The sequence below is a fragment of the Micropterus salmoides genome, unplaced genomic scaffold (genome assembly GCF_014851395.1).
Source record: "Micropterus salmoides isolate LMB-PRFRI ecotype aquatic unplaced genomic scaffold, ASM1485139v1 Ms_hic_scaffold_4, whole genome shotgun sequence".
NCBI classification, from domain to species: Eukaryota; Metazoa; Chordata; class Actinopteri; order Centrarchiformes; family Centrarchidae; genus Micropterus; species Micropterus salmoides.
Genome location: NW_024043372.1, coordinates 12027844 through 12055401, shown reverse-complemented (window position 1 = coordinate 12055401; position 27558 = coordinate 12027844). Strand labels below are relative to the sequence as shown.

Below are 27558 nucleotides of genomic sequence, written 5' to 3'. Positions count from 1 at the left end.
CATAAATAGACATACTGTGACCCATTCCTGGGTTTTTAGAGAATCAAGGTTAACAATGAGGCAAGTCCAAGCTGAAAATGTGTTGTGTTTTTTTTTTGTTTTTTTTTCATCCGAATGAAACATTGTTTTGACAGTCACGGCTCGAACACTGCTTGCTCAGCTGTACACAGGATTCACAGAAATCCAAAGTCTGTTTACCCAACCACTCTGTCATATTGAAATCAAACACACAACGATGCCCAGACATCCAGGAGTTCTTTTTATGGAAAGAACCCAGTCACAAATGACTGCTCTGCTACAGCCCACAGCTGCGGCAGAGGAATCTTAGACCAGCCATAGATGGATAAAGTTATGCTCGAATGTAAAAAAAGAGGTTAATGGAAAATGTGAGCTCTAAGTCTCTGAACTTTTGACTGCAGCTTCCCCCCGTCTTTGCTCAGACGGTCCTTATCACCCCGACTCCCCCACCCACCCAAACACACATAGGAACACACAGACACCCTCTCCCCTGCAGTCCCTCTATAACCCATCTGACTTGAATCGTCAAGTGGACCCTGCTGTGAACCTGATGACCTCAGCTCTCCTTCAGGCTCTGCCCTCAGGCTGTTTCTCCAAGTGTTTATATCGCTAGAGCACATACGTGCCTGTGTGTAAGTGTGTGAGAGAGATCAGGAAGGCAAAAGAAGAAAGTCTTTTAGATGCTACAAATAATAACATGTTGATGATGCTAAGGGGGCTTTGTGGTTGGATTTTTAGCAATTATGTATTGAATCTAAAATGAAGGTGATCTTTAGGAAGTACATCCCCCAGAAATGCTTTTTTTGTGGTGTGCGTAACATCTTTTGGCATCATACTCTGTTGTGAGGAGGTTAGCTCCACATTAAAAGAAAGGATGAAAAGCACTCGTGTTTCATCCCTTTTATAACCATCTTCTGAGGGAAAGCATGACATGCTAAGTGAATTAGGAGGGTCTTTGTTGTATGTTTCATGTTCATTGTATTGTAGTTTCTCATTACAGGGAGTGTCTACGCATGCAATATAATAAATGTGAAGCACAGCAGTAAAGTATTATCATACAGAAACCACATTGGGGCTCAGATGGCCCTTTCTAATGTGAATCCTGCCTCTGTCATTGTAACCCGCAGGAATTCTACATATACACATAGGCACAAGCATTAACACTGTGTGCACATGCAAATGCAAAACAGCCATTTGGCGAACACACACACACACAATCACTCATATGCAAATCCTATGAGTGACATCAGCTCTTCCTCCACTCCCCTGCAGCAGGCAGGAAAACAGGAGGGCAGAGGTAACCTTCCGTCTCTGTCTGCTCTGTTTTCTCTGTAGTTTTCCCCCTTTAATCCATCCTCTCTCTCTCTCTCTCTCTCTCCCCCTCCCTCCCTCCAGAGCACAAAGAGGGGGCAGACTGGAGGAAAGCGGTGCCCAGTTACACCCAGTCCAGCAGCACCATGGACTTCCGCACATGGAGCTCTCTTCCCCGCGATGACAGCCTGGAGCCACTGCCCCTTAACTGGGAGATGGCTTACACTGAGACTGGCATGGTTTACTTCATAGAGTAAGTGAAAGACACACCTCATAGGAACTTGCGACCATTTAGTGCTGAAACGATTACCCAACCAAGCATTTTTACAGCAATTTATCAAATAAAAATGCAGACATTTGTAGGTCCATCCTCTTCCAATATGAAGCTTTACAGCTTTTCTAGACCTTGTATAATTATAGTTTACAATTATAAACAAAGACCATTTGGGTTTTTTAACTGTTCAAAACAAGCTATTCAAAGAGGACACCTTAGACACTAAGGGTCTAAAATTTTTTTTAAATAATCAGTAGATTCATTGATAATGAAAATTATTATTACGTTTCTTTACGCACTATATATATTTTGCATTTTAGTGAATCGATTCTATTGTTATGTCTATATGTTGTGGCCTGGTAGCCTGTTGCCAGAAACTGTTAAAAACACATCAGTGAGCCACAGCATGGTTAAAAAGTTCCTTCATTACCATGAACGTGTGAGACCTAAATACACTGGGCGGCTGCCATAAATACAGTATTAATCTGCAGAGAAAAATAGTCCCCGACAAATGCAAATTACTGCTCTATTCATGGGATTTGATGGCAATAAGAAAAATATAGAATAAAAAAGCTGTAACAGTAAGATAAAGCTACAGGTAATTATGAGAGTAGCCTACCAGGTGTAGTACAGTCTATATACTGGATGATGACAATTTAAATTTAGAAACTTTGGTAACTTACAATTTAATGTTGTTACTTGTTGTTAATTATGTCATCTTACAACTGCAGCAGGGAATGTTGCAAGATGTGATGTTAAAAATGAAAGTCTTGTTTGTAGATCTGATGTCATACAGCATTGTATTTATTGCTATCCCCTTTATTCATAATTAAACACAGATAAATGTCTCAGTTCACTAAGTATTTAATCAGCCCAATACTAGGGTTAGTTTCTGACTTGTTTTTCATACTTTCATTTTATGCTTAAGTCAAAAATAGGAAATTAATAAACAGGCCACTGACCGAATTTGTCCAATTTGTTCCTTACTTCTTTGTGTGTTGCACTTGATAGCCTTTGCAGCAAATACAATAGGGCGATGGTGCTACCTGATTTAAAGTAATAAATATGAGCTTGAACATCAAGTGTTTTTTGTTGGGTTTTTTTCCGTATTTTGGAAAAATGGCACATTAAAAGTCTTCACTTGTGTGAACAGATAAACTATTACAAGAATCAGGGAGTATAATGTCGCTCGCTATGGATACAGTGAGTTAGACTGTGGGCAGCAACATGAGGCCCGTTTTACATTTGTTAACAGTTAATGTTTTACTTTGTACCATTCAATGTACTGACAACTACTGCATCTCTGTATTAGTAGAAGTACTGTAGTACTGTAGAAACCTTAAAAAACAGGATTCTCAGGAGAGTTCTGAAGCATTCCCATTCCTATCCCAGTTATACACATTCAGTGAATTACAGTATATGCTGCAAACTGACCCTTTTAAATTGGGTACCTCTATCGCCCAGGTAGGCCTATTTGCTGAAAGTTTATCAAGTTCAAGACAGGAAGAAGTCAGTAAATTGCTGGTTACATAATATATCAAAATCAAAAAAATTTTTATTTCCTGTTTTTTACTTGAGCATAAAATTGAAGTATAAGTAAAAGTTTTTTGTGTTGGATGAATAACAAAAAGTTTTTTCATTTTCCAATTTTGGATTCCCAATTGAATATGAAAGAAAGAACAATACACAGATTCTTCTTTGCTTAACCAATCAATACTTTGATTTTAGAACAGTCAATTACAAAAACCTCTCTCACGTACCCCCATCAGAGGCCTGTATGGGGGTACGTGTGTGTGTTGGCGGGGGGGGCAAGCCTGTGTGTTTTATTCATATTTGGCTCTAAGCCACTTGTCTCTGAGGATTTTAAAAGACCATTGTGATTTTCCTCCTGATTACACACCCCAGTTGTTTAACACATTTGAGGATAAACGAGTTTGTCATGTTTCACATTCAGAGGGTTTTTTCTCCCCCCCTGAAAAGGGCACCTAACCATGAACATGATAATGCGACAGCTGAATGTAAACCAATGGATCAGATGTTTGTTGATGAATCCAGTAACCCTTGTGCACGAGAGCATATTACACAGGAGAATAAGGTCGTTTTTCTTTTGTGGCACATCCTTTTGATGGCTACTTGAGCCTCAGCACCGATTTCTCTGCTGGCACAGGTCTTTATTGTTGATATTTACTGGCTGCTCTCTGTGCTCCACAGTCACAATACTAAGACGACCACATGGTTAGACCCCCGCTTGGCAAAGAAGGCAAAACCCCCAGAGAAGTGTGAGGATGGAGGTATGTGGACTGCACTACTCAGCTGATCTACTCAAGCATTCAGTCATTCCATTAACTACTGCACCATGTATTTACATAAGGCATACCTCTGTTGTATATGCCACATTACATAATCCATCACTTTAACACATTTTTCAAATAACATAAAAATATGAGAAGATGTGTATCTTTTCTCTGAAATGACTTGTCACCTACACATAAGAGTAACCCTAAGCATCCCTGTCATGTGGCCTCATTTACTGGAAATCTAGAGCTGGGCTCTACTTTAAGGAATTCCAAGCAAGCCTTGGTATCTCCAGGATGCTAATGTGGACTTAAGTGCAGGCAGAAACAGAGAGTGGCGTGGCTGAAAGAGTTGGACCCTTCCAGCTGGGTTTTAATGGATTTTTACAGGCGGACAGAAAGCCAGTTGGTATGTTGCTTCTTGAAAAGCAACTCCAAGCTCTCTCTTGCGTGAAGAGCTCTTTTCTTTCTCTCTCTCTCTCTCTGTCTCTCTCTCTTCTCTCCCTCTGCCTGAAATGTTCATCAGGGCATGACGTACATCAGCCATTCCAGCCGGCCTGCTTGTTGAAACCACAGAAATGTTCACTAAATTATTATAGGCTATTTTCATGGCTACTTTCTTATGTTAAATGTCCCAGTCAAGGGAAAATAATACACTGGTAACTACTGATGTATCTCACAACCATGTTGAATGGGTTACAACTCCCAGATGATTGTCTCTAAAAACTGTGCCTGCTCTTCCTCTTCCTCCTTCCACTCCGTTATCTTTATGTGTGCTGCATATTTGCATCTTCCCACAACACAATGCTCACCATTTTCGTTTTGCAGAGTTACCTTACGGCTGGGAGGAAATTGACGATCCACAGTACGGCACATACTACGTTGAGTAAGTTTTTATTGATTTATTGATGCGTGTAATTTCGAAGCAGTCCAACTGCCATCATCACATGCAGTGCAAATTGTTATATCACACTTGTTCCTTGCAGATGCACACAACACACAAATGCATTTCACCAGAGTGATCGGAGCACAAGTGCATATTACATTGCTTACTGTACATTAGCAGTGGACCAGCATAAATCAATACTGTCTAAAAATAATGGATAATAATAATAAATAATGGATCCAGCACACGGCTCATTTTGTTCATCTCAGATGAGGAGAACAGTTGAAGGTTCTGATCAGGATTTTCCCATTGTTTGTCAGTGGGTGGCAAAATGAAACTCTGCGGGTAACATTGCAGTGACCTGTATGGGAACACAACGCTGATTGTGCTCTCACTGTGCTCTGCCAGTGTTTGTGTAAGAAGCATGTGTATAGAATGTGTGTCTGTGTATGTCTATGTCTCTGCATAATGTTTGTATATTTTTCTGTGTGCAAAATGTGTTTTTGTGCTCACCACCCCAGCAGGAAATCAGTGGAACACAGTCGTTGTAACAGCAGTAGAGAGAAGTGGGGAGATTTTCAACTAGAATGCATGGAGGGGGTAGAGTAGGGGCTGGAAGGAGAGGTAGCAATCTGTTGTGATGAAAAGAAAATGGGAACGCTCACGTTGTTATATTGCTCAGGCTACAGAAGGATCCCTCCTAGGTAGAGGTGACATGAGACAGAAACTTGCAATGTTTGGACAAGGAGAGTCAATGGCATATAGATGGAGCTTGTAGCTGCCAGTGTTTTAGCTTGAAATGGGCTCACTATGAAACAATGGTTGTACTTCTTATGCCAGGGGCACAACAGGCTGTTTACCTTGTTGTAGAGGAACAGGATGTTGCTGGCAGTTGGGGGGTTCATTTCCTACAGTATATTAAATTGCTAAAAGCCATAGTAGTTTCCTTACATAAAGAAGAGCCTAGGCAGCATTTACTATATGTGTGCTGTGTTTATGAATGTATTTATAATGGTGCCACTATAACATCCCCCTATTAGAAAATCATGGTTCCTTTAATAGGAATGTGCATACATAATTTATTGCAGAAAAATGGTGCAGTGAGCTCAATAAGTCAGAGGTGTGTGTGTGTGTGTGTGTGTGTGTGTGTGTGTGTGTGTGTGTGTGTAGAAGTCTCTTCTCTTAAATCTGAGCCTGTTTATGTTGCAGCCACATCAACCAGAAAACCCAGTTCGAGAACCCAGTCCTTGAGGCAAAGAAGAAGTTGAGCCAGGAGACGGCTGCAAGCCAACAAGCCACAGCAGCACCTTCCCAAGGTAACAGCACTGTAGAACATGTCCCCCTCTTCATCTTCCTCTCTATTTGGATTGTTCAGAGAAAAAAATTAATTCAGTGAGGAGCAAAGGATGCACAGAATTTGATGTAGCACACACGGAAACCTGCAACTGCCACATTGCTGCTCTAACACATGGGACAGAGAATTTTAAAAACAAATGAGCTATTGCAGCCAGTTTTCTGGATTTGAACGTCTCTCTCAGGTTTAGACATGCAAAAACATGTTCTATAATTACTTCCACCAACTTTCTAACGTCATTGTCTGTCTGGGTAAAAACAAAACCACAAGAAATTCCAGAAGTTCTTAATCTCTCTGTTGCTGCTCTTTGTATGCTCATTCTTCCCTTATTGTGATCATATTAATTGACCTAGTGTTTTATTACTTCACTATTATGTATAATATTTAAAAAAAAACTGAGGAGTTCATGCTTTATTGGAGTTGTGCAACATTTTCACTGAGCTTATTCTATTTCTGTACTCACTTTAAATCACTCTGGACATGAGCATCAGCTAAATGTCTAAAATATAATTGTAGTTTAATTAGTTTGGCTTATGCTCTGTACAGAGGCCAACCCTTTCATCACAGCCAGTGTCATGTGATAAATCTGTTTTCTGGGAATAGAAAGCAGCTGGAACGTCATTGTTTAATGCAAGGTAAGCTGAACGTGTCAACCTTCAAGAAGCCTCAAACAATAATAGATTGTCACAAGTAGCCTTTTTTCCCTGGTTTGCGTTTTGTTTTGGACATTGCTGCAGTAAGTATGTAGGTTGACAAGAAATGTTTATCCTGCAATATACATTATGAAGAATGTTTTCATTACAGTGGACATTTAAAAGATAGAGTGCTGTAGCAGTGGAGAAAGAAAGGCTCCTAGCCCTGGCCAGGTTTTAGGGAGTTAGAGAGGGAATGCAGGGGAGGAGGCCGGCTTTTAGCGGCGCATGTGGCAACAGCTGGTGGAACAGCACATCAGAGAGGCCAGGCATAAACAGACGTTTCTCTGCTCAGGTGTGTGGGGACTGAGGAAACCGCCATCTCACTCCTGATTACTGATTACACAACTTAGTGAGCTGTCTGATGGATGCTATGATGAAACCAAAGCATCATCAGTCGATGGTTACCCCTCAGGCTACAATTCAGATTTTTACCGAGAATCCAAGGGAGTTTTTTTATCATGGGAATTACTACTATTAAAACACAAAAAAGCATATAAATAAATACAGGCACCCGTATAAATGAATCCATTTGTGGTGAAATAATCCAATAAATTATTCAATCTCATCAAATTGTTTTTAAATGTTATTTCATCATTTTCATTTTACATTTTCTTGATGTTACATATTCCATTATAGTGTTTTTATTCAAAAATGCCCCCCTTTTAACACTTATATACAGGCGTTGCTGAAGCTAAACCTGCAAAAGAGACTCTGCTGTGGTTCTTGTCTGCCAGCCAACATAGCAGGCTTTGTGTCCACATGTTTTCAATGTCTGCTTTGCTCTGATAAGTTGTCTACATTGTATACATGGTACTTTCCCTGTTAGTCAACCCTTGGCCTTGCAACGACAGTTGTTTTAAATTCTGCTGTTCCAGGTGCATTGTTGAAAATAGCAGCAGCTGTTGCTCCATTGATGTAGTAAGAAAGATGTCTTCCTAATTATGCTGAATAATGTCACTAGAGACTTACAACGCAATTGAGTCACACATGAGAAATCAAAAACCATGGCTGTTTGATGCGGTGGATCTGATGGTTTTGTCTGCCTCTGGCTTTCAAAGTCTGCCCACAAACACTGGCACAGAGATCTTCCTTGGACTCTCCCACACAAGTACAGACTCGCACACGCAGGTCTCACTTCCTCCCTCTGTTTCATTCTCCCTCCATTACCTCTGTCTGTTTCTTTACACACAAACGTGCAGTCAAATGTTTATTTCAGCACTCAGTGGGGGGAAGAAGAAAAAACATTCCATGTTGAGTTTATCAAGCAATTTGAATGTAATTATGTAAACGAGCTTTGCTGGATCCATGCAATAATGTGGACATCTGGAGTCCACACTGTAATAACTTCACTCATTCACACCCGCTCATGTCTGCAGTGGATGTTTATGACTGCTGAACCATTTGTTAATGTGGAAGTGCCTGCATTTAAATTCTTCACACATGCCCACAGTTCTAGTGTTTTTAAAACTGATGGGAATGGGAGGGAAAATGTGCTCTTTCTACCTTCTAGCCCAACTAGGAAGCTGCTGTTGAAAACTAGACATGGAAATGAGCACATTGTGACTGGAAGTCACTGTCCAATCACCATGTGCAGCAGAAAGAGATAAAGAGGTAGAATGCAGCTTTAGATTTACATACACAGCAGTTGTTTTCAGGTGAGGCATACATTGATGCAGTCTTCTAAAATCCAATTTTAGCTGCAAACCTCAAAAGTTGCGTAAAAGTGACAAGTGTAAATTTAGCCAAAGGGCACCTTTTCAAGCATGATTCATAACCTATGACATGTGTCACATGCTTTCATCCTTTTACTCTATGCTGAACTACTTGCCTTAGAGGATAAGGTTGGTGATATTCTATTTCGTTAATGTCAACAAATGCCATTAAAAGATCTAAACCAACAATAAATTGATTCTAGTATTTCGTGTAGATAACACAATCATATATTCCTCTATGGCATAGGGTTCCATTGTTGAAAAAAACATCAGTAAAGTACATTTTTATACTGGGTGACATGCTCCTTAATTATTAAGAACACTTGCACTATAGTTTATTTTGAGTTGGTCCCCCATACACAGTGGCATAAATACTCACTAGTGCAACAACTATGGCTGAAAATAGTCCCCAACAAATGCACTTTTTCCCCTATTTGAGCAATTCTTGCTAAAGACTACAATGCCGGGTTATTTTAGGAATTGTCTTCTCTCCTCTTTCATAAATAAAACTATGACTTTGACAGATCTGCATTTTCAGTAGGATTGAATAGGCTTGGGAAGACAGACTGAAGAGTTGCTGTTGGTTTTGGTCTTTTAATGGAATTTGTTGACAATAAGAAAAACATATGATAATGTCAGCCTTATTCTTTAACTATTGTTGGTGAATATTTTCACAAACTCTAAATGAGAGGTTAGTCTTAATACATTTTAGTTAGCATGGTGCCTGTGAAATTCTCTTTCAGCAGTGTTGTTTTTTCGTCAGAGAAGTCAACCACTAGTTATGTATGACCAGAATTACTGTGTAAAAATGATTTAAACTAATGTTAATTTCATGTTATCATATTGTTTTAAACATAAGGAACATTCTTGGGCATATTTTAATAATAAAATGCATTTATTGTTGAGACACAAATATGATAAGTAAAGTAAAAAAAATACTAGTAAGTTTCTTACTGCGTGTTTATCTTTCAGGTAGGATTGTTGTGCTGCAGTTCATTCAACATTAAGTATATGGAAACTGATTCTTTTTTTCTTTAAAAAAACCATTCTAAATGTATAATAATATTTCTGGCATACCACATCACCACATCTCAATATACAGCACAGCTGTTTGAATGTGCATCATTTGTCCACGGCTGACTTCAGTTTTACTGTTTTGTTCGAAGCTAAAACGAAGCACAGGCCAGAGACCATCAGGCAGCAAGGAAAAAATGGTGTGTTCATGATCTAAAGTGCTGATACCACAGTAATGCCAGATAGGGAAGCTGCTCAGTTTAATGCAGTGTGACCCTGACACTTGGTTATCTAGTGTATTGCGTATGCCACAGCCAAGCTGCTAGTCCATATTGATGTTGCCACTGACCTTAAGTTGTTCCTTACTCAAGTTATAAAAAGTCTACACTGACATACCTCTTTTATTCTGAGTCACTGACTGCAGTAGGACGGGGATACGAGAGGACATTGTGCTAAATTGGACCCTGTCATAGGTTATATATATCACTGTTCTGCTCTGTAGTTTTGTAATAGGAGGAAGCACATAACATTAACATTTTATTTCGTTTTATCTGTCTGTTTGTGCTTCTTTCTCAGTAGGGTTTACAAAACGTCCCTGTTGATGGGTTTATCTAGTTTAGGCATGTACATCATGTCTGTTAATTAGAAGTGACTAATCACTATGTTGATCCTCAGCACATAATGCGAATAATTGACATTCATTGCAGACATGGATGAATTTTGCTGTCTTTAAAGAGGGATATGAATTTCTTAATCAGTGTTGCTCTGTTTGATGTTGAGCTCTTTTTGGAGATTTCATTTGATAAATCTTGTCATTCACTTAAGCTTTCTTTTGATAGTACACCTCCGTCTCCACCCCCATTTTATACACACACATGCTCACAAGTACATTTTGTTTGCAGGTAAGGGAGGCACATTTGGCTTCACTGCAGACCCCAGCCAACTAAAGGGAGAGCTGTACCACACAGCGCTGAAGAAGAGCTCCCAGGGATTTGGATTCACCATCATCGGAGGTGACCGCACAGATGAGTTTCTGCAGGTGAAAAACGTGCTCAGCGATGGCCCTGCTGCCCACGACAACAAGATGGCGTCTGGTGAGCAAAATCTCTGTAAATCACCACAGAAGTGGACAAGATAGAAAGGGCACTCCTGTTCAGATAAACACTAAAATCTCATTTAGCTGGCTGGAAGATCTATGAATTTATAACTGCTATTTTCTACGATATTTCAGAAAATCTGCGCTACTACAATGCACCTGGAGGTATTCATTTTACCTTTGTAGTGTTCACTTAACCTAACACTGTACCACGAGTTCAACAAAGCAATAACTACAACTCTAGCTCTGTCAAGGGCATAGTTTTATAGCAGACAGTCTGATTATGGTGGGTGTGAAACCATCTAGCATCTTTGTGGTTAAGTTTCTGATCTTGCCATTGCCTTGCGGCTGTCTACATGTACCAGCAGCTGTGAGCTCTGTGCATGTGTGAGTGTGTGATGGTTACGATGTGACAGAAATCTACACCCGTCTCCCCTCCGTGTAGTTGTGGCAGAGAGTGCCGTTCAGGTCTGTTCAACAATGAGGCTAGTGAAGGAGGGACAGGAATAAAGTAGGAATGAATGGTAGACTGAAGATAAAAGGGAAGGGAAGAGGTGCAGGGAGCTGCCAAAATGAAAATATGAAAGAGCAGTGAAGAGGAAAGGGACATTTTAGAGGAAAGATCCATCTGACAAAGGAAGGAGTAAGTGCTTTCCAAAGAATTGTAGAGAAGTGATGTCTAGATTAAATTCCAGAAGAGAAACTCCCCATGTCACTTGCTTTCTTTTCTCCCTCTGTTTTAGGGGATGTGATTGTTGAGATTAACGGAACGTCTGTCCTGGGGAAAACCCATCCAGAGGTAGTGCTGATGTTCCAGTCCATTCCCATCAACCAGTATGTGGACATGGTTCTTTGCCGTGGTTACCCACTTCCTCCAGATGTGGATCTAGACAGCGACGACCCTCTTCCACCTCCACCTCCCCCACCCCCACCGGCCACCCAGCCCCAGCAGGCCCTGCACGGTGGAGAGGTGGTGACAGCTGTGCCCCTCATCAACGGACAGCCGCTGCTCGTGAAAGGCGACGTCCTCCATGGCTCCTCTCAGGAGCTCCACTATGTCACTACGGACGCCAGTGGTCGGCCCGTCGTGGCGGCCATGCCCAACGGGAGGCAGGGGGAGCGGGGAGAGGTGGCCACAGGGATGCTGCAGCCAGAGCTGGTGAGCGTGCCGCTGGTCAAGGGGCCCGGAGGATTTGGGTTTGCCATTGCTGACTGCCCGCTGGGCCAGAAGGTGAAGATGATCCTGGATGCTCAGTGGTGCCGTGGCCTGCAGAAAGGAGATGTCATTAAGGAGATCAACAGGCAAAATGTCCAAACGCTGAGCCATGCCCAAGTGGTGGACATTCTCAAAGACTTACCAGTGGGCAGCGAGGTCAACGTCCTAGTGCTGCGAGGAGGTGAGAGACTGAAAGAAAACTACATATTTGTATATGTCTGTCCATGTCCATCTGACTATCTCACTTACTGTCATCCTATCTATCTGTCTGTCTATCTAACTGGCAGACTGAATGGCATGTTGTTTCTCTCTCTGTCTGTGAATCTGTGTCTTCCTCCTATCCTTCTATCCATCCTTTATTCATGTAATGCTTCAATGTCCTCTTCTGTATGACGTAATTTGCTGTCAATACAACATTCAACAGTGCCAATGGGAGGTGAGGTCAGCGTGCTGATACTGACAGGAGGTGAGGTGGTGTTGCAGCTGGTTGGGGGGCATTGACTGACCACACATTATTGTTCTGTAGATGCCTGGGTGATGCCACTGTCTGCTGTCTGAATATGGTCACCACAAACATAAACTTCTGCCTTGTTAGCTGAATAGACCCTCTTACACCTCTGTAGCTGTTACATACAATGATCAAACCGACTGAACAATATTTCTTGATCACATATAACTTTTACATTTACAAACTGTACATCTGAAGTGGTTCTCGAGCACTCCCCCTGTGTGTCTCCACTCAGCCCCGCCTGTGTTTATGATGACTCCCGTTGAGGAGTGATGCAGTCTGTTACAAGTCTTAAAGCGGGAATTACATAAGTGTGGGGCTCTGCTTGATTCCAAGGGAGAGAGGGTGAAGGGTAGGCACCCTTCATATGTCTCCTACATCATCTCCAGTCGCCCCAGGGATTCACTGCTTAAGTTGATGAACCCTGGATTGGCTTTGATCATCAGCAGAGTGCAGGGTATTTCTGCATGCCTCTACATCCATGGCCCTTTAAAGAGTCATGACTAAATATCTATAGAGGGAAGGTCCCAAGGGGCCTCCTCCCCATAGCTGTGCCCCAACCCTCCTCTCTCTTCTCCCAAACACCCACACTACTCGTCCTCACTGCTGTGCCACCATCACCATATCCTACTCTCGCATGGCCCCACAGTCAAAACAGAGCTGGGCTCAGCCTTACCAAGCCTCCCCAATTGAAGAGCTAATGCCAGCTTCAACCCTTATTAGACAACGGCCTTTGGCTTAGAAGAGGGTCCATTTGTGTGTGTGTGTGTGTGTGTGTGTGTGGGGATAGGTGTAGGTGTGGCCATCAGTTAACAGAAGAAGAACAGGGCTTAGAGAAAAGATGGGAGGATAAGAGTGGTATGTTTCAGGTGAGTGCATAGCGCACTTGTCTTATTTCATGCCTTTGATGACTGTGATGTTGGACTGGGAATTTCACAGTGAAGCGGAAAAATGCTGCCTTTTACATCAGGCTCCATTAACCCCTCATCAAGCCAAGTGTTAGTTTAGCCCCACAGGGCTGTAGGCTCCAGAGGAGTGTCTGTTAATCCAGTTAATGTAGGGAGTTGAGGGGAGGGGAGGAGGGGGCTTTAAGAGATGATCTGTGGGGAACAATCTGAGCGCTTGAAATGCACCGTGTGGGTGTACTGTACAGCGAACAGAAAGAACGAAGAGAATTATCAGTCATTGAATTACACGCATGAATCTCCATCGCTCTCACCTGCTTCCTTAGCCTTGCATTGGGCTTTCACCATGTAGTCAGCACTCCAGCACATGTACTACCTTTAAATTCCCTATGTATCTTTAATCGCACATGGATGTATGTTCCCTAATGGAGCATTCTTTAGTGAGTACACCTCTCAAGTTTAGAGCAGCTCTTTGGTTTATTTTTATGCTCACTGCTACTGTTTCTCAGTCAGAGAGGCAGTGCCATCTGGTGGACGGTGGTTTAGTGATTGTCGTTGTTCCAAAGCAGATCTGTATTTCTTACCAAATTCCTATCTATGTCTCTCCATAGGTCAAACATCCCCTGTGAAGAGTCTAAAGCCTGTGAGTAAAAAGAAATTTCCCTATTTCTTCACTTTTGTTTCCCCATGGGGACTCATCCCTCAATTTAATTGCAAAGCTTTTTGTCCTTTAGCTTAACAAGTAAGCCTCTGTTGCATCGCATTAAATGATAGCAATAAATTTGAATATTGATTATGTTTCTGGGCGCCTCCTTTTGTTTGCTCTGAAAAAGGGTCTTAATTACTTCCTTTCAGTATTCATATTCTTAGGGCTATTGTCAGGGGATTGCAATGGTAATGAAGCATGGATGAGCCTCTTTAGATATGGTGGTATTATTAATACAACAGTTTTAGATAAAGAAGTTGCCCTTTCTGCTTGAATAGGCCTGTCACAGCCACAGAGAAATCTTTAGTTTTTCCTGTGGATTTTATATTAAATTCAAATTCCATTGCAAAACAATCAGATGAATGCAAAGTGAAAACAGTCTATATTAAAATGAAAGAAAGAAGGAAAGTGAGAGCCAGTGAAGTGACCTTTATTGCTTTTGGTAATTTATCACCATTAGATGCTCAGCCACTTGTCTGGGATAATGAGCTGTAGAGACTATCAATAAAATGTGTGATGTCCGTCATAGGTGAATAGCAAAGGATCTAATGTGATCTAATAAAACTCTAACATTAAAGTTGTAATTATGTTGTAAATGATAATACTTATACGTGTGTATATGTTGATGGCATATTTCTTTCTTTTCAGAGACAGGAAATGACGGCCAGTACAGAGACTCTGGACGGTATCACAGACACAGCCCCCCAGGCCCTGCCTTACCACTCCAACACGAGCACCCTGCGCTCCACCGACTCCCCCAAACGAGACTCCACAGAGATGTACCTGAAGTCAAAAGCCCTGCTGGAAAGCAGACGTAAGTGTGGACCAACACATCATCAGTTGTTTCATCAAGTTGTTTTAAACTTATGTCCAAGTCAGTATGAAATCTTGAAATCTTGAATCGCCTTACTCAATAGTGATAAATTATTACTCATCCACAGAGCCTCACACCAAAGACATAGATGTTTTTCTAAAGAGAGACATTGAAACAGGATTTGGCTTTCGTGTTCTGGGAGGAGAAGGTCCACAGCAGCCAGTAAGTATATATGACATTCTCCATATTTTAAGTATCTTAATCGAACAATTCTACTATAAAGATTTGTAAAGAAAGCTGTTGATGTAGAACTCCAAAGTTTTTAATTTTCTAGCTCTCATAAAGGAGGAGGAATAATTATAAGAATTTCTATTTCCTCAAAGGACAGTTTTTCATAATACTAACCCTATATCAGAATGTCTTTCCACAGGTGTACATTGGGGCCATTGTTCCCAACGGAGCTGCCGAGCAGGACGGTCGTCTGAGAGCAGGAGATGAGCTTATTGGCATCGATGGTGTGATGGTTAAAGGCCGTTCGCACAAGCAGGTGCTGGATCTGATGACTAATGCTGCCCGTAATGGTCAAGTCATGTTGACTGTACGCAGGAAGGTCATCTACAGAGGTGAGTAACAATCAGAACAACACCGGACAAAATGTAGATGCATCTACTTATTAATAATCTGACACGTTCATATTAAGAAGCCCAATGTCCTGAGAAAAATCCACACACAGGAGACACACAGGAGGTGATTCATTTTATATTTTGACAGAAACAGGAGCAGTTTGATGGTTAGAAATAGATGTATGTGCTAAAAATAGATTATGTAGTTATCTTGAGCACACATAGCTGCCCAAAGAAACGAGCACAGCTCACAAAAACTCAGTTAATCAGTGAAAACAGTTTGAGCACTGGGCATGCTGTTTGTTTACTTCAAGTGAACTCTTGTAATGATCTTGAGGATCGCCACCTCAGCTATGTATCTAGGGAATTAGAGGCCTTGCAACCACTGTTAACATCTATATTCTGTAGATTATACTGCTCCACTGTGATTTTGTTTTTAATATTCGGTTACAACAAGACACCACTTTATTACTTTTATTTGCATATTTCTTGTACATGAACACACAAACTCCAGCCCGTTGTGTTATAAAACCCTCAGGAATGCGCACACACACACACAAATACATCAGCATCTGTATCCTTTCAGACGTGACAGAGGAAGAGGCTCAGGAAATGGCTCCAGTGCTGGTGAACGGTTCTCCCAAACTACCTCGCCTACCCATGCCCAGCGCTCTGGACCACGAGTCTTTTGACATCACACTCCACCGCAAAGACACTGAGGGCTTTGGCTTTGTCATCCTCACCTCTAAGAGTAAACCGCCGCATGGAGGTGAGAGTCTAGTCTATCAAATCCTAGTAGATTTATAGATGGAAAAGAATGTCTCAAAAGGGTTAGAGTTTAATGTTTTGGTCCTTTCTTGTTTCATGGCAAGATATAATATATAAAGTTTGTAGCTGTTTGGTATAAACTAGAAAGTCATGTGGATTTGAACACTCTGAAGTATCACTGAGGAGGAGAATTTCTGTTAGCTGCTTTGTATTTAACGCTATAATACAATTTAAAGAGACAGAATAAACGCCAATGCAAGGAGTGGTGTGTTTCCCTTCTGTAGCTGATACATGCTCTCAATCTTTGCATCCAAAAATCAAGACATGAAACGGATGTTAGTTAAACCAGAACAAAGCAATTTTGCTGGACAATGGGGTTACCATAATGATGGCTTTCTAGATATATTTCGAGGTCGTTATACAATGGTCACTCTATCTGGGTCTTAATGTCTAATTTCTCTTCGTATCTGCTATTTCAGTTATTCCACACAAAATTGGCCGAATCATTGAAGGCAGTCCCACCGACCGCTGTGGTCTGCTGCACGTCGGAGATCGTATCTCAGCGGTCAACGGACGCTCCATCATTGAGCTCTCTCACAATGACATTGTTCAGCTTATCAAGGATGCCGGCAATGTTGTCACCCTCACTGTGGTTCCTGAGGATGGTGAGTATTTCTGTGTGCCCACATCTGCATTTATTATAGTAGTATCTTGGTCTTGTGATCAATCCAATGTTTAAACTTTATTGTCCGCAAGGGGAAAATTAGTTTTGCAGCCAGGTGGTCAAAGCAATCAACCATGCACCCCTTTTCCTCTGAAAGAACTGAATGAATGAAAATAAAACATTGTCACTGTAATGCTTGTGCATTTAGTTGAATGTCTATGTCTAATAATAATGCTTAATATATAAAGGCAAAAAAAATTCAGGTTGTTAAAGAGAATTAACTGATTAACTTTTTTAGCTTAAAATAAATATGAAATTTCTTGTAGAATGATTTTTATACGTGGGCATTTTTACACTGATCACTGTAATATCAAAATTTATTTTAGAATACAAGGGCCCGCCATCTGGAGCCAGTTCAGCTAAACAGAGTCCAGCTCTTCAGCACAGAGCCATGGGGCAAAGGTCAGCACTACAGGAGGAACGGTAAGGATCACTCACATACAAAACAGAACTTTCAGTCACCGGGCGAAAAGGGACTTTCAGCTCTATAACTATACTCTGACTACTGTGACTCTACACTTACTAGTGACCCAGTGCACGGCTTTCACTGCTGTCACGGCTGTCACGGCAGTACCCTATAGAAGTTAATTAATGGAGACCTATTGTGCTTTTCTATATTTTATGACTTATCTACAATGTTACAATGTTGGATGTTGATGTTAAACTTGGCCAAAGCTTCAAATAATGAGGTAAAATTATTTAAAAGAAACCCCTGTGAGCCAAAACCTCAGATTTCCTCCTGTTTTGAACACTCTGTTTTGAACAGCTTTTTCTACCAACGATGACACACGGAGCTAGACCAAAGGGGTAAACCACAGTTGGAATAGTGAAGCCGACCAAAGCCTGCATGGTTCCACATAGACCCAAAAATGACGTCAAAACCCTCCCGTCGCACATGAGAGATGTAACCGTATTGCTTAGATTATATAGTCTCAGTGAATCTAAAAAAAATATTTGGCCATAAGTGATGACAGTTGGTGTTTGGCAGGTGAGCCTCGTAGGTGGGCTGATTAAACAGTGACGATCCGAGTCAGACAAACACACTGCAGGTCTTGGCCAATCAGAAGACAGTGGGCTTTGGGGGCAGGGGCAGACAGACAGAGGCTGAAATGAATGCTTACATGAAAGGCCAGTATAAGACAGAAAATTGTTTTTTTGAACTTGGAATCATGCAAAGCTGCTATAAAGGAGTCACAGAACTACAATATAGGACTGGAGATACAGTATAATCTTGTCCCCCATTCACTGTTGGGACTCCTATTTACTGCTCCCACTCCCACCAGTCTGAGGAGGATGTACAGGAAATGCAACATGATCCTCCTCTAGAATTTAACATAAATCACATCATAGCATGGTTATGGTGATATTAATACGCACAACAAAGACAGTGGTGTAATAAACATAAGTGTCTGTGCAATACTGTGTGCATTGAAGACCATATATAGTACAAATTATAATATCAAAGTATGAAGAAAGAAGCCGTCTCCTATTTCATATCCAGCATTAAATTAGATTTTAAGTTTTGCATAATGGCTTTTTATGTTTGTGGCCTGCAGCATGCTGTTTACAACATGTATTACTGAAGAAATGCATCTGCTGTTTGTTTTAGTTATAACATGGACATGGAAGAGAAAAGAGAGGGAGTCAACTGGTCTGATCACAAAACTGTTCCACTTAGTGAGCAGGGAACACTGTGTGTGACAGGACCCAACCAGGTGAGACTAATCCTCTTATTCCTTCCACTATATATTGTCTTAGCAACTATCGGAAGGTTAAAGCTGCTCAGGGAACAGGTTTTCACATAATAGGTATATAAGCTCCAATCAGTATATACATATATATGTATATGTTTGTGCATGTGTGGGTGAATGTTGCTGTTGCATGTGTGTTTGTGTGTATTAATACATAGATGAATAGCATAGATAGACCGATACTTTATTCGTCCCTGAGCAAAAGCTGCAGCAGCAGCAGTTTACTTAATGACTGAGTGCTGTCTTTATGCTGTGTAGGGTTGTCTGACAGTGGAGTTAGAGAGGGGTCCCAGGGGCTTTGGATTTAGTCTACGAGGGGGAACAGAGTACAACATGGGCCTGTACATCCTGAGACTTGCTGAGGATGGACCTGCTCAGCTGGACGGAAGGATCCATGTGAGTGCTCCATTATAACGTTAATGGGGTTTTTTTTATCTTTAAAAAAGATCATATCAACGCTGAACTGGGGAAGACTGGTTTTTGATAGTAAGAAAGCAGGATGTGGGATAATGAATGTGCTTAGAGTATTTCATTCAAATTACCATATCAGATTATGAGATATCTTGTGTGCACTAGCTAAAGGGAAGCTCATGGACATTATACAAATGAATGCAATGAATATCCACACAAATGTCATGGGCATTTAGCCAGGAATGTTGAGATGTCTCGCTTTTTGGTCTCAAATGGACCAAATGACTGACCGACAGATATCGCCATTCACAGGGCCTTCAGCTAACAAGAAAAAAAAGCAAAACTTGATTATATAAAAGTCAGTGCATTCTTGGTATCCTCATTTTGTTTCACTCAATATTGTTAGATACAGTTTGGTATGCTATTATATAGACAATTACATTGTTGAAATCTAATTCTGCACTTTTACTAGTTTATGAAGGAGAGAGGTAAATCAGAAAAAGATCAGGTGCCGTGTGCTCAATGCACTAGAGATTAAACTAATGAATGTATTTCAACAACTGCCAGTTACATTGTTGAGGGTTTAATGCTGCAGATTCTTTCAGCTACAATATGTTTGCAATTTGTTTTGTTTCCACTTAGCAAAGTAATTCAAGTTACCTACACAGCAAATAGAAAGAGTTGGCAGATGGATATTTTCCAGTTTTGATTTTGTTCTTGTTTGTTTGTTCTTTATTATTTCTAGATTTCTATCGTATTTGTTTCTTACCTACTGTATGTCCTTGTGTGTCTATCTATCTATCCATCCATGTCAGCAAGCATCCATCTTTTATCGTCCGTAAGTGTGACACTGACCATTTCCGGGAAGGTCACCCTGTAAATGACACTTTTTTTAGTCTAAGAGGTTCAGCCAAATTAGAATTCCCCCACGGGGATGAAATTATCACATTATTATTATTAGGATGAGAGGGGATATGGTGCAGCAAGGGAACTGAATAAAACCTCAGAGCGGGAATCAATGTTAGGCTTGCCAGACTATGATCTCTGGGCATGACTTTGCCTATCCAAGGGTGGAGAGAAATGTCAACACTGATTACATCCTAACAGACTGACATGTTTACACATATTATTCTGAGTTATTTTGTCATCTCCAATAATAGAGGGTACCTCCAGGGAATTACAGGAATGTGTGTGTGTGTGTGTGTGTGTGTTGGGGGGGGCGGCAGCATGAAATTTAGATTCTTTGATTATCCATGTTTGTGTGTAAGCATAGCGCTTCTGTGTGTTTAAGTCGAAGTACATACGCTAAGCTTTGATAGATGTGCTTCTGTTTTAATAATTACATTTTCTGTGTTACTGACAGGTTGGAGATGAGATAGTGGAAATTAACGGGGAGGCGGCACGCGGCATTTCCCATACACGGGCTATTGACCTGATCCAGGCTGGAGGAAACAAAGTGGTACTGTTGCTGAGACCTGGTGCAGGACTGGCTCAAGATGGCAGTAAGTAGTGTATGCGCACAATTTATTTAGAGATAGTTTCAACATACAATACAGAGACCAATTAAAGTTTTCAAAAGTTTACCATTTTATATGGACTGCCTTTGTGCCTAAAAAGTGTCAACTTTAGTACTTAGTTGACTAAATGACATTTACAAATTAAATTGACTGTGTTTCAAATGAACAGATTTATAAATGACATGCAATCATTTGTAGCTTATGAGGAATATTTTTCAGTATTGTAAACTCCTCAAAGGAATAACTTGGGAAATATGCTTATTCACTTTTTGCAGAATTAGACAAAAAGATTGATTTCATTCTCATATCTGTCTGTTAAATATGAAACAGCAGCATATTCGTTTAGCTTAGCATTAAGAGGGAAAGCAATAGAAACAGTTTGCCTGGCTCTGTCCCAAGGTTAAAAAAAAGCACTCCTAAAGTTCTCAAATTAACATGTTATATCATCTTCACCAAAGTGTAATAATGAAAATCTGCCGCTTCACAGTGGTTATGTGCCAGCCAGACTATTACTTAGCTAGGAGCAGTGACTTCCTGGAGGCTGTCTAGAAAAAGACCCACTGTAATACTACAACATTTTTATACATTTTAATTCACTTTTACGTATTCAAACGTATTATGATGCGTTATTTTTTAGCTTGAGAGGTGCTGTTATGTTAGGCAGATATTGTTAACTTTGGACAGAGCCAGGGCGGCTGTTCCACCTGTTTCCTGTATTAATGCTAAACAGAGCAGGGCAGAGAGATGAGATTTGTATCAATCCTCTGTTAAATACCTGCTGAATCCATAAATCTACCTAATGTTTAACTCATGATGACTCCATCCGTTTGTTAACTGATGGAGCCTATTTTGGAATGCTGCACCTATTGATTTGAATGTACTTTCTATATTGAGTTTTTTATTTATTCATTAAATGTCTAACCATCTGCTTCCCTTTGGCTCTTCTTGTCTTGCCCCTGATGCAGGTAGTACAACTTCTTCTACTGTGTGCTACTACACTGAGCACCAACACTAACATCTTCACTGCTTTTAGTGGCCTCTTCTCTTTTTCCTTGGTAATTCCTCTCCCCCTCACATATCTCCCCTCTGTTAACCTCTCAGTATACTCTGTTTTTCTTCCCTCTCTCTCTAAATTTGTATGGTGTGTGGAACATAAAATTTTCATGTGTCTATATGGTGTGTCCATGTAAAATGTCTGCTTCTCTTACAGGTCAACGTGATCAAAAGTTAATTTCACCCACAAACTATTCCGAAGATGTTTTTTTCTCTGACACATCACCCCTGTCCTCCCCATATCCCACCATGGCTTCCATCTTTGTTCCTTCTCCATACTCCAGCAAAGTGAAACATTCCCGCAGCTGGAGCACCATATCCCCACAAGGCCTCAAGCCCCGCAGCAGGGGTTTAAGCTCAGTGGAGGAGAGTGGTGAGTGGGCAGACAAGGAGGTAGAAAGGCTATTTCCCACCTCCCCTGAGCATATGAACTTCTACAAGAGGACCAGGCCTACAAAAGACTCCAGAGAGCTAAGCAGCCCAAAGAAAACAGGGGAGACATTTCCTAAAGCCAAAGAGCAACATCACAGTCCCAAAAAGACAGAGAGTCAGGCACAGGAAGTAAAACTGAGCATGAACAGGACATCTGAGATGCAGACAAAAACACGATCCATAAACCCCAGGAAGCCTCCTCAAGCTGGACAGCAAGTGGCTTCAACCCTGCAGCGCACAGAGCATCAACAAGGCCCTCAGAGGAGATTAAAAGACTCTTCCAGCAGAGAGAGCTTGGATAATGAAAAGAAAAACGGCAAAGAGGGGAATCCTGAGATCAAAAGATACACACACGGAAGGGAGATGGAAGGGAGAGGAGAAAGGACCAGGCCTGGCCGTGAGCAAGAAAGTTTTAAAAGAAGGGTGATGGGAGAGTCTCACCACCACACGATATCTCCTCACACAGTCAGAGAGAGTGAGAAAGGTACAGGCAAAGACTCAGGGAAGAAAGATCCTAATGGGAAGTGCAAATCTACAGAAGACAGGAATACAAGTAAAGAGACTCTCAACAAAAGAGAATCACTGTTGTCTTTTAAAAATATATGGAGTAGAAAAGGTTCTGTAGTTTCACCAAGAGAGGCAAAAGGAAGAGAAGATACATTTTCTTACTCCAAAGAAGTCAGTAGTAAGGAAGACTTGGTGGCCTCTATAAACAGTATTCCAAGAACCCCACAGAGCCCAAAGGGACCTCTTAGCTCCAGCTCTTGGAAAGTGCCCAGCTCAGGCAAAATCCTCTCCAAGGCAGAGGTCCTTCGTGACCCTTTGTGATGGAATATTGAATCGCCCAGACTTGAGCTGTGCCATGGAATATTTAATCGTACTCTCAGCGGATTGTTTTTCTGAGTTCTTCCATAAAACAGAGTAGTGCAACATGTTGCCACTTTTATTACCTTCGGACCATGTCCAGATTTGTCTTTTGACGTGGTCTTTTTTGGGAGTCCTGTGACTTAACGTGTGGCATGTAGCAGCTCCCCTCTGCCTTGTCCCGCTGTTTTAACATCATTAATGTGGAACCTTAAGCATGTGTGACATGCTCTGGGCCTTGCCAGACAAGACATCTTGAAATGTGAATATGTGCCAATCCTGGGAGCCTCCTGTAAACAACGACTACCAACAGCGCTTCACCCATTACAATGCAATGACCCATATGCAAAGAAAGGAGATAGGCCGTCGCCTCTCGCCTGTAGTATACACAAATTGCGACTGTCATTTAGGGTTTAATTTTGCTCTCGGCCTCATTGTGGGATATTTTGTCTTTTCCTTAAAAGTTTTCTCAACTGCATGCAGTCGGTCCTTCTGTTTGTTTTACTGCACGTGTTCTGCACATCACTGAGGTTGACCTTGTTTCATGTTTATAATTACCATTCTCAACACCAGGCAGATTTGTAATACAATCCAGCAAGCATTCACTTTACCGGGGACTCTAGACTGTTCAATAGTTACAGACACGACTCTCCATACAGACCGTATCATTAAAAAGACCAGAAACTTGTGGTTTGAGATCTTGTTTACCATGTGTATGATAACCAACTAGTGTGTAATTTATTGAGATAATAGATTAATATGTGTATATGTAGCTGTACCAAGCCATTCCACATTTTGATATAGACTTCAAAGATTTGTCCCATGTTATTTGAACTTTCACCACCCTTCCAATGTACTTCAGTGGTAGGAATTACCATGGATCTTGTAGTTCATGAAATGTATAGGTTATGTGCAAACCGCTCTACCAAATGTTTGCAATCGCTCAAAACGTGTCTCATTGTGAAATATAATATACATATATATATATTTGAATGTGTCATGTTTTGCAGGATCTTTTAAATATCTATTGAATTCCATTGCACTGCATCTGCCCTTGTAGCATAACAGAATGATCATGAGTTGTATTTCATTTGTGATGTTGACTTGCTACCAATGCATTGCATTTTTATTATTATTATTATTATTATGTTTTATAAAGCTATTTCATTTTTTCTAAAAGATTCACTGTTTATGGCCAAATAGGCAATTTATATAATACTGTGCAAGTGCTGAGTCATGTCCCTGATGCTTTTACCTTAAAAAAAATGGGGTTTTAAATGGTATGTATTTGTCAATCCTGCTGTGTGATTATCTACCAGGGTAGCTTGAAGGATAATGGAGCTTAGAGAGTGATATGGTTTACTGAGATACTGAGCATGCTGCTGATGTAAGACAGGCATACAGAGAGCCCACGTTTTTACATATTTTAAGGGTAGTTAAGCTGATGGCTACAAGATAAACAATTGGTTCCAAACATTGGCTCAGTAAAAGTGAGAAATAGTATAGTTTCACTGTTATTTACTTTTGAGTTTTTGAAGCTTCTTTGTAAAATCAGAGAAAAGGAAATATAATGAGCTCAGGGAACACAGTATAGTAGCAAACGTGACGAAGTCAATATCAGTGGTTGTCAAATGGTGGTTAAGGTCTGTGATTGACTGTGATAAGAGTCTGTGATTGTAAACGGGAGTGTTCACTGTTATGGAGGAATACAATTTCCACGACATTCACGTTAAAAGTTACTAGACGATGTACTGTGAGCCAATCGGTGGTCGGTTTTTGTGCAATAGTTTGAATGAGTAAATCCAGCCCTGAGTGTCAGATACAGGCAGTTCACTCTGGTGAATCAGATAATGCCCTTTTTATTGTGTCCCCTGCATTGTTGTATTCCTTTATGCTTTAATTTGACCATTTTGTATCTCATCTCTGTATCATACTGTGGCCTTGCATCGCTTCATTAGAAAAACAATCCTTGTGGTATCTTCTACAATCTGTAGGAACAGTAGATGTAAATGTTTGTACATTGTACAGCACCTTTATAAATACTTGCTGAGTGCTCTTTCTGGGGGAAAAATAGAGGTATATCAAATCGCTCCATTATTTTTTTATGGGAAAAAAGAGAAAATATTTAAAAATGGATTGAAAAGGATAGACTGTGACCTTGACATGGTGTTCCATTCATGCACTGAAAAATAAAGTTTTACTGAAAACACCTTCTGGACCTCATGTACTGAAAATAAAATATACAGATAAAATTTACATTAAAAACATGCTATTCTATTTCTGAACTGTATGTCATTGTACATAGTCTTAATCATTTAGGTGTCATATTCAGAAGAATCTGTTTATCACTACAGTTCAACAATTCTGTCCTTTTAATTTGACAAAGCAGCAAAAGCCACTGTTAGTATGGCAGATTTCTAGTTGTCATGGTAGCCAACTGCGTTCCTCGGCTGAGCTCAGAGAGAGCTTGACTGCGCAAAGTAGATGCTTTTTCAATTACAAGAGAAAGCTCAGAGGCATCTTGCGCCACATATGCCTCATGTCCATTCAATTTCCGTATTTCAAAATTAGGCATGAATCATGGGCCCGTATTTGGAGCGAGAACACAAATGATGTCTTTTCAGAGCTACAGTGAAGCTGATGTCAGACTGGTTTCAAATCCTGAAAGATAAGGATTATGTAAGATATGAGTCTGCTAAAGTACTCTACTTTATATTTTACCTACAGCTAAGACACTTGAATAAATGGCACATGCTGAACTGGAAATATCGCAAACCAGTGTAACTGCAAAACATTAAACACGGCTTGTCGCAGGCTCTATGTGTGTTACTCTTGGGCAGGATCTTTTAAGCATTTGTAAATTAAAATTGGATTAGCTGCAGGGAGCTTCTACAAATCAAGGTCCCTGACTGGTACAATTTTACTTTGAAATTATGAACATTTGCAAAACCACAGTCTGGGAATAGACCAAATATTCTTTTTTTTAACCTTTTGTTAAGGAAGGTTTTACCCTGCATGTGTGATGAGCTTCTGCAGTGCGTTCCATCAAATTCCTGCAGTTAGAGATTCACACCTGGGAGATCCACAGCTGATCACTGAACCTGCTCCAGCAGAGCAGTTAACGACATCTTAACAGAGGTTTTCAATGTTTTATTGATGTAGAAGTATGTGTCTGTGAATGGCTGTCAAGACCCTCTGCACTTCATCATCATGTCAGTGACTTTGACCCTGGTTTGGATGAGACCTGCTCAGTCATTCAGGACTTGCAGCCATAGATGAGCAGCCTTAATAGCTACAAAATGTCTGGCAATTGCAAATGGTGTGATAATTGACGAAACAGCTTACTTAAATGGCTGGAATATGAAGTAATGTATGTTTTATTTCAGGGACAGGCTTAAAATGATGTGTGGAATCTGATTGTACTGACCCTTTCATAGCCAAGGCAAATGTTCTACACAGAGCTGTTGTCTTTAAACTTTGTTTTTGACTTGTACTATTAATAATTACAAATTTAACAGTCTGTGTTGCTTCTCTAACCCAAATGTGTAGGGGGGGGGGGGGGGGGGGGGGGGGGGGTTGCCGTTTCTGTCTTAAACAATCACACACTGCTGCATAAATGTGTGGCAAAAGATTGGATGTGGGTCAGATTTGTTCCCGTCTGTGCTACCATGATCTAAGAAGGTAACCAGCAATTGCTGATACCTATAGCTTGTGAAAAGTTAGAGACCTGAAGAAATAAATCTTCTCTTATTCAGGTTTGTGATGCTGCTCACCAGTACCTTTCACCTCATGTTCATTCACTATACCCAACACACATACAAAACATACTTTTACTGTTTCAAACTCGTGTAGTAGCCTACTTTGTCAATAATGTCAGTTCGTCAAACGTCTTAAGTAAAAAACAACAAAAAACAACATTGTTTTAATGTTGTAATGTCGGAGAGCAGAACTTCTGACAGATACTTGTTGATTGCTTTCTGTTCATTTCATAAATAAGGAGGAAACTGCTGCACTGACTCTCACACTGGAAGAAACCAATGCCATGTGATTTTTGTTTCATTATTATCCTATTAGTACCTTCATTAGTTTTTGCAGTTTATATTTTACACCACTACATGTCACTGACTTGCAGTTAAGTGTTAAGTGGACATGGTTGGAGGGCAAGCATCAATTCAGATGTGGAAAAAAATGTTGTGTCTCAGTTAATCATTGTAGGGTTTGGGGTAGGCAATTTTTTTCTGGGTTAGGGTTTTTTGATAGAAGCTGTTTTCTGAAGAGATCATTATTGTAAGATTGAGCTTACTGGCCGCAAAAACTATACAGCATAGTGTGTGTAGTTAAACATTACTGCTACTCTTTACATCACATCCTTGGTATGCCTGAGCACGGTAAAGGCAGGTGAACTAGCCGTGGACAGATATATGGTTGAGAACATTATCAAACATTAAAAATAAGCGGATCCATAACCTACGTATGTGGCTGCTGAGAAGGGAGGTGCGTTTGTAGAAGTAGTCTGCATGCCTGTGCTTGATAACCTGTGGCCATGGAATAGATTGGAACACCTGAAATAAATGATTCTGAGAGGTGTCCTAAAGCTTTGGCAATATAGAGT

General features: G+C 40.7%; 1 protein-coding gene across 2 annotated transcripts in view; it reads left to right on the top strand.

Moving 5' to 3' along the window:
• Positions 1-25155, top strand: part of LOC119886575 (membrane-associated guanylate kinase, WW and PDZ domain-containing protein 3-like) — a 119649-nt gene extending 94494 nt beyond the window's left edge. Inside the window, exons 5-22 of one of the 2 annotated variants that reach the window (XM_038697405.1) lie at positions 1414-1582; positions 3815-3894; positions 4726-4783; positions 5993-6099; positions 10461-10652; positions 11398-12051; positions 13895-13926; positions 14638-14803; positions 14931-15025; positions 15219-15426; positions 16013-16195; positions 16674-16859; positions 17245-17341; positions 18528-18633; positions 18928-19065; positions 20444-20582; positions 21563-21652; positions 21808-21945. In XM_038697405.1, the coding sequence (XP_038553333.1) occupies positions 1414-1582; positions 3815-3894; positions 4726-4783; positions 5993-6099; positions 10461-10652; positions 11398-12051; positions 13895-13926; positions 14638-14803; positions 14931-15025; positions 15219-15426; positions 16013-16195; positions 16674-16859; positions 17245-17341; positions 18528-18633; positions 18928-19065; positions 20444-20582; positions 21563-21612 (2660 nt within the window). In that variant the 3' untranslated portion in view covers positions 21613-21652; positions 21808-21945. Of the gene's footprint in view, positions 1-1413; positions 1583-3814; positions 3895-4725; positions 4784-5992; positions 6100-10460; positions 10653-11397; positions 12052-13894; positions 13927-14637; positions 14804-14930; positions 15026-15218; positions 15427-16012; positions 16196-16673; positions 16860-17244; positions 17342-18527; positions 18634-18927; positions 19066-20443; positions 20583-21562; positions 21653-21807 lie in introns of both variants that reach the window. The other variant, XM_038697404.1, reaches the window with a different exon arrangement.
• Positions 25156-27558: the final 2403 nt, after the last annotated feature.